Here is a 7,842-nt window from a genome sequence, read left to right on the forward strand (position 1 = left end):
AGTTACAGAGGGTTATTTTCAAGCAAACAAAAAAATAGTTTTTACAGACTGATTATAGAGTAGATTATTCTATTGTATAACTAGTTATGACATGAAACTACGTTCACATATATAGTCAACATCTAAAGAAACTTTTTTTCCATCGTTATATGAACATCAAATTCGAATTCGACCATGATATGAACCATGTTTTGGTTTCTTATAGAGAGTATGCCTTCAGCGAAAATATGATAAGGAAGTAGGCATTGCTTTTTCTATAATATTTAAGACCATTTTCAACGAAACTATAATTTTTACGCTATAATTTATTCTAAAATAAAATAATTATATTACAGAGTAATTTTGGCTCCAATGATGTTATTCTATAATAGAGTTACCATATTATATAAATGAATATAAGTAATATAGAAGAAAATAGAGTGCCACTCAAGATGCTATAAAATGGTGTTGAATCTGATTTTAGGAATTTTCTTTCTCAAGCTCCATGCTATGAGTATTTTTTAAATACAAATTAAGTTAGAAATCATGTAGTATCATAATTGCATTTATTAAGATAATATCATGAAGCGATACGTGTAGTTTAGAAGTGATGATTATATAAAGCATCTTACAAAATGCTATAAAAATTATCAGAGCATGATTGGGTTTTAATCATTGCTCTATGCATGCTTGTTCTAAGGCCTCACGCCCTGCATCATTATTTCGTGTTAAATTTCTTGGTAAAAATACATATCTATAAAAATTCAAGTTTTCTTGTAACATAAAAATTCTAGTTATGACAAAGAAAGCATAATCTTAAAGCATGCATATATATGCTTAATCTTAGATTCAAGTTTTTTTGTACTATTTTGGTTAACTGTATGATCTTTATAACTCACTATGTATTTTTAATATTATAACTTTTAAATGAATGTAAATTTTTATTTATCAATCATTCAAAGAAAATGATTGAATGAATTTATTACGAAAGAAATAAAGAAAAAAAGTAAGAATATCAAAATTACAAAAGTGGAAAATGGTTGGAAGTGTCAAGTGAGGGTGGGGCTACACGTGGGGTAACGCACGCGCACCATTAATTCTTTTCCTTCCAAACGTACCGATTGGATATATTCGGCGAGCAAACGCTGAAACTAGCGTCAGCGATCAAAATTAAAGCATGGAATTGAAAGCATGCCAATTTTTAAACGCCAACAACTCTCTTCTCTCTCGTTTGTATTCCGTTATACCGTTGTCAGTGTTTATTTATGGTCTCCGATCACGCTGCATAGAGTCTTCTATAATACGACACGTACACCCCACTTCTGCTACTTCCTTCCTCCATTGCCTTTTATTTTTTTCTTCTCCTTTCATTTTTTTTCCTCCCGTTACTAATCAGAAAAAAATCTGCAAATCTGTTTTACTAAAAATTGATAACTAATATATATATAACTTATATGAAAAATAACAATAGAATTTCGAATTTACTTTTTCATCGTAATTTTAGGTTTATAAGTTAGATCAGCATGCGCTTGATGAACAAACAAATGAGTACTTCTTTAAAAAAAGAGTTAAAATCAGTTTAAAAAAAGTAGAAGTTAAAATGCATGCCAAATTCTATCTTGTTCATATTTCATCATCTCCAATTATTTTAAACCGTGATGATCTTGTGGTTGGATTTAAATGCACAAATAGCCACGAGATTAAATCGTTAAACAAATAAAAGCATATACTATAGTAGTAATATATGTAATAATATATTATATACTAAGAAAAGTCGCCACTCTCCTTGAGCATATACCACCCCACCTACCTATACATATATGCCATCAAACTTCCACTTCTCCTTCACACAAAAAAAAAAAAACAATATTCCCTTCTTTAGATTCCCTCTTAACTAAGTAAACTCATAAAAAGAAAGAAACATAAACATGAGAACGATGGTTGATCTAGGAAAGGTAAGAGATCATCTTCACCACCGCATGCAAATTATAAACACTCCGACCACCGTCGATTGCGCTCGTGAAATTCGTCTCCGACGAACTCTACGTTCATTCATCGAATGCATGCTCCCATACTGTTGCACTTACCAACAACAACCTGCTCATTCGTACCAAAACGACACCGTTTCGGTTTCTTCCTCATCTTCCTCCTCAGACCACTCCTCTTCCTCCAGCATCGTAAGTGGAACTTTCTTCGGGCACCGTCGTGGCAGAGTCAGTTTCTGCCTTCAAGATGCCACCGTGGGATCTCCGCCGCTTCTCCTCCTTGAGCTAGCGGTACCCACGGCCGCTTTAGCCAAGGAGATGGAACAAGAAGGTGTTCTACGCATTGCCCTCGAGTGTGACCGTCGTCGAAGCAGCAGCAGCATCAACAGTCGTTCTTCCTCGATCTTCGATGTTCCTGTGTGGTCCATGTACTGCAACGGAAGGAAGATGGGGTTTGCTGTGAGGAGAAAGGTGACAGAGAACGATGCCGTTTTGTTGAGGATGATGCAGTCTGTTTCAGTGGGAGCTGGAGTTGTGCCGTTGGATGAGGAGGAGCAGACCCTTTACTTGAGAGCGAGATTCGAGCGAGTCACTGGGTCGAGCGACTCGGAATCGTTTCATATGATGAATCCTCGTGGTAGTTATGGACAGGAGCTTAGTATATTTCTTTTGAGATCGTGAGATATTGAGTAGTGTGGTTTAAGATTCTTGTCAGCTTTCGTGTTTCCTTTTTTAGTTCATGTACATCGTATAGTAAATTACCAAAAGGCTAATATGTATATGCAATTTATCATATGTTTTCGTCTTTAAATTATAATGGAGTTTTTGAGATTTAATTGGGTCACCCTTAAACGTCACATGATCTGATCTATTCGTTAATCACTCGCTAATATTAATTGTTTTAATTTCTTCGAATCAACCAAAGGCAGCTATTATTTTTACGAAATAAATTTGTTTTAGATTCATTAATTTGGCTAAGGGTTAGATTTTTTCTTTCCAACTAGACCATTAAAACCTAACGGTATAAACTTATTCGATACATGGCTACCCAACAACTGAATTACTTTGATGTTGGTGACTTTGTACGAGCTTAGAAATTACCTAAGCTGCAAACAAGATAACGAAGATAGTAATAATACTCTTAGCAACATGGTTGAATTACAGTTTCAAAAGAAAAAAAAAAAAAACATGGTTGAACTAATTGCGTTTGGTTAAATTTTATCTCTATGATTCAGCAAGTCAATGAAAACCTCCTAGAATTAGAACCACACCACAGGCATGTCAATCACACGTACGGTGTGAACTTCCATGCTAAAGCAATGTGTGATTGAGACCAGACAGAGAACCACAGTATATTGAGTATTGAGGGTTCTTGTTTTAGCTTCGGTGCCTGGTTCGGTTCCAAATCAGTGCCACTGTCGGACCTCTTTGCACTTTAGCTTTTGTTTTGTTTAATTCCCTGTCTCTTTGATTCATTTCACAGTCACTCAACAGTCAACATTCCCTTTTGTTTATTATGTTTTTTTTTTTGCTGAAAACAAAACTCTTTCCTTTTTTTGTTATTAGTACAATGATTTACGTTTTGGCTCGAATAACCAAGAAATCCTTATTATCATATGCACGCACGCTCTAGTCTGATTTATTTATAATACTGCGTTGTGTTGTTCAGAGAATGTAGACAATGACTTTCAGTTAGGGTATGAGTGGTTTTTCCGCTACCACCCGCAAACGCAGCTTTTGCGGTTGGTAGCGGTTGTTGGCGTTTTGCAACAATCGCTCAAACCGCTCCAAACCGCTCCAAATCGCTCTAAACCTCATAAATTCAAAAGCTGGCGTTTGCGGTTGCGGACGGTTGCGGGAGGATAAATTTTTTTTTTTTTTTCTAAAACAATTTAAATACAAAAATAAAAATATTCAATAAAAAATTTAAATTAGAATTATAAAAATACTAAAATATATCTATTATATTTTAATTAATATTATAAAACTTTAAAATGAAAATATTTTCTATAATTTTTAAAAAGTTTAAACTATAACTTTCTAAATATAAATTTTATATCTATTATAATATTATTATTTTTGATATTTTATAATGATATAAAATGTAAATATTGTTAATTTATTATTTAACCGCTGTTGCGTTTGGTAGTTAACCAGTCATAAGTATCCCGCAAACGCACCAATTTCTAACCGCAGAACCAGTCGTATAAATCTCTTAAAACCGCTAGAAACCGCAACCACCCGCATCCGCAAACTCCCGCAGCCGCAACCGCAACCACTGCGGTTGAACCAGTCAGGCCCTTAGTGTATACTAGGTGATTTTTTAAATATTTCTAAAGTAAATATACCATAATAATTGATTGCTATTTGTTTTTAATTTTAAATTAATTTATAATTTGTATACATCATTTATATTAATAATATTATATTACTTTAATTATACATATGATTTTATATATGTTATATCTAATCGGTTTTGTTGTTTTTACAGTCCATTTACTTATCATTTGGGTAAATTGAATTGCATCTCTGAATTCAAATGTAATATTTTTTTAATTCTATATATTAAAAACAATTAATTTCTTATTTGCATTTAGGTGGTTGTTGCCTTATATATGTAAATATATTTTATGAAGATTATGTATAGCTTAAGATATATTGTGCTTAGAATGAAATGAAATATAAAAAAATAAACTAAAGTGTCTAATTCTAAATTACAAAAATATTCTAAAGTCTCATGCATATAAATAAATTTTACAAAAGAACTAAATTATAACAGTTGGTTAATATTTTATTTTCATTTTTAATATGTTTTGAGTTATCCAATGATTTATATTTATAAAATACATTACTATTCTTATAAAATTATAAATTCTTATTGTAGTTAAATCAAAGATTTTAGATATAAGTTGAATTACTCGAGTCACTCATGTTGTGAGTATATTGAGTTACATATATTCTTTAAAATTTACAATGAAGTATAATTTTTTTATTATAATTAAGTCAAGTCAAATCAAATCAATTTTATTTATCGTTTAAATGTGCATGTATTTTGATAATATTTATCAAATTATATATTGATGTTTTAAAAATATATATTAGAAAATAAAGCGATGATCAATAGGAAGTTACATGCATAAGTAGCTGATACAAGTTGATAAAAAAAATGTAGCTGATATATTTTTGGAAGCTCATGAACACATATCAATATTTACAATAACTAAAATATTTTATAAATTCTAAATAACTTTATGCCTTTGATTTATTGAATGGAAACTAAAATTTATTTTAAACAATCTTAAAAATGAGAATTCAGATTTGCTTTGTTATTTTAATTATGGTTCTATTAAGTTCCATAAACATAAAAATATAAAATTTTAAAGCAAATTTAATATTAAGAAAATAAATAACTTTATTTATGATAAAATATAATATATCTACCTCATTAAATTATTTTGTAACTATTTGATCAACGATGTTTATTTTAAAATTTTTTTTTGTTTTTTTAATATCTCTTAATAATAAGTAGTAAACAAAATTGTGATTTTATTTGAAAATAGTATTATATAAGTCAAATATAATTTTGTCGATATTTTTTGTTGTAATTGAAAGATATTATAGTCAACTAAATATATGAAAAATAAATAAAACATTCCAATAATACTAATTATAAACTATTTTTAGTCAATTAAACATATATGAGTTTATGTTACTTAATTATTTTATGTAATCCTCTAAAAAAATAGATAGATATATAAAAATATTTCTATTACTTTGATTTTTTGTATTGTTTAAAATTATGTTTTAAAAGAAATAATATTTCTTTTTTTCTAATATCAAGATTATCTGTTAAATTATTTTTAATGAAATCACACTATATAAAAATTTATATTTTTCATCTAAGAAAATATAGATATAAAGAAATTATTTTATTACTTCAAAAGTATATTTTATGTCATTTAAAAATATTTTTTAAATGTACTATTACTATTTTTTGAATTTTGCTTTTTTTTTATGAAATCATATTACATATACATAAATTTTCGTTTTTCAATTCGATTTTTTTTTACTTTATAAAAAATTTATTTTTTTATTATTCTTTTTTTTATTATATGTATATATTTTTTTTGGAAAATTTTAAAAAGAAAACTAAATAGAAAATAAATAGTAGTATTTTAAATGTAATATTTTTAATTCACTAAAGATATCAATGTAATCAACCATCGCGAGAGTTAACGTGAGAGTGACACATAGAAAACTGACTTCTCAAATAATATTATAGAGATTACAATAAAAAAAAATTAGTAATCGTGAATTATTCTCCTCCCCCAGAGACCAATTAAATAAAGAACATTTACACTTTACACATAATACTTCAGAAAAAGAAATAAATTATCCAGTTGAACGATACTTGACCTACATTCAACGTACCAAAATATTGACTAGAAATCGATATAACTACATTATCATTCAAGAAAACTTATAAACGAACTATATACTAATTGATACCGCGAAGCCCACGTCCCAGAAAATGACAGAGGCATGCAATATCGTGATATCCAGCGAGGTATGTGAGATTCTTATCATATTATTGATATGTTCTTTTGTCCCCTCTTTGTGCGATATAGTACTGTTTGTCTGATTTTCTTGTTCTTTATAATTGATTCTCAAAACCCCTAAGATTCGTCAAGAAAAGATTTTAATTTTGTGATATATATGATTAAATAATGAGAAAAAGAGAGTACATAAAAACAAGGATCGATGCGAAGGTATACAGAAATAGGAGATGCACACGAGGGTACAGTATAAACCCTAAAATATAAACATAGAGCTCCACAACCCATCTCCTTCAGTCTAGTTTCACGTGTACTCTCGTCCCCATTGTTTCCTTTTCTCATTATTAGTTTGGATATATATATGTTACATATGTATACATGTACGGTTTGTATTAGTATCACCCAACTCATGCAGACATGCACCACCACCCAGGTTTTAACGCGACAGAATGCATACTGTTAGCAACAAAAATCGTATGAGATGCGTGTATTATAAAAGATTTTTATCATAATTAAATCACGATGGTAAGATATAGTCATATTTACACATATTATATTTGTGACCGTAAGTCATGTATGGTTTGCATGCATCCAGATTGATTCATGTGCCGCATGGATTCTATCCCGATAGAATGCATGTTGCCAACAACAAAATACCTATGATATTGTTTTTTATGTAATCGCATCTTAAATGATAGACAGTTTTAATGCAAATTAAGATCAAGTCCCACGACTGCGAACTTTCAGTATTAGTTTTTTTTTGTCGCCGTGGAAACAAGAAGTCATATATGTCTAGATCATCTTACGTTCGGAATGATTTTATCCGGTCATCAAACAAGTAATATGGTAGAAGATCACATGCACATCAATAATAACATCATCATATTTCATCTTACCGGAAAATAAAGAAAGTGAAAAATATTTAAATGAAACTTTATTAGCTATTTCACAAAACTCATATTTGATTCAAACAATATGATATCGATATATGTTCTTGATGATAGGAGTTTCAAGGCTCCTAATCAAATGTTGTAGGATAAAGGATGTCAAACCAGTTCTAAGTGATTCTAAAGCAAATGGAGTGCAAGACCATGCTTAATCTAAGTGTTATCAATTGGTGAGATGATTTTTGAACTAGAATAATACTAAAATGCAATAAAGGACAAAACTTTCTTTCTTATGAGATAAGATAACTCATGGGATAAAGGAATTGACCTTGGGTGATCAAGTTTCAATCTAAAGATGTTAACTTTCAACTAATCTATCTTCCTTAGACCTAGACACCATCCTAGATGAATGTTCATTTACTAAGATAACTCAAG

The 7,842-nt window shown here is 29.7% G+C and overlaps 1 protein-coding gene across 1 annotated transcript; it reads left to right on the forward strand.

Annotated features, from left to right (window-relative positions):
- The first annotated feature begins 1,830 nt into the window (after window positions 1-1,830).
- Window positions 1,831-2,779, forward strand: LOC106293404 (protein MIZU-KUSSEI 1). Its single transcript, XM_013729084.1, has one exon. The coding sequence runs from the start codon at window positions 1,908-1,910 to the stop codon at window positions 2,643-2,645; it is 738 nt and encodes a 245-aa protein (XP_013584538.1). The 5' UTR covers window positions 1,831-1,907; the 3' UTR covers window positions 2,646-2,779.
- Window positions 2,780-7,842: the final 5,063 nt, after the last annotated feature.

The sequence above is a fragment of the Brassica oleracea genome, chromosome C5 (assembly GCF_000695525.1).
Source record: "Brassica oleracea var. oleracea cultivar TO1000 chromosome C5, BOL, whole genome shotgun sequence".
NCBI classification, from domain to species: domain Eukaryota; kingdom Viridiplantae; phylum Streptophyta; class Magnoliopsida; order Brassicales; family Brassicaceae; genus Brassica; species Brassica oleracea.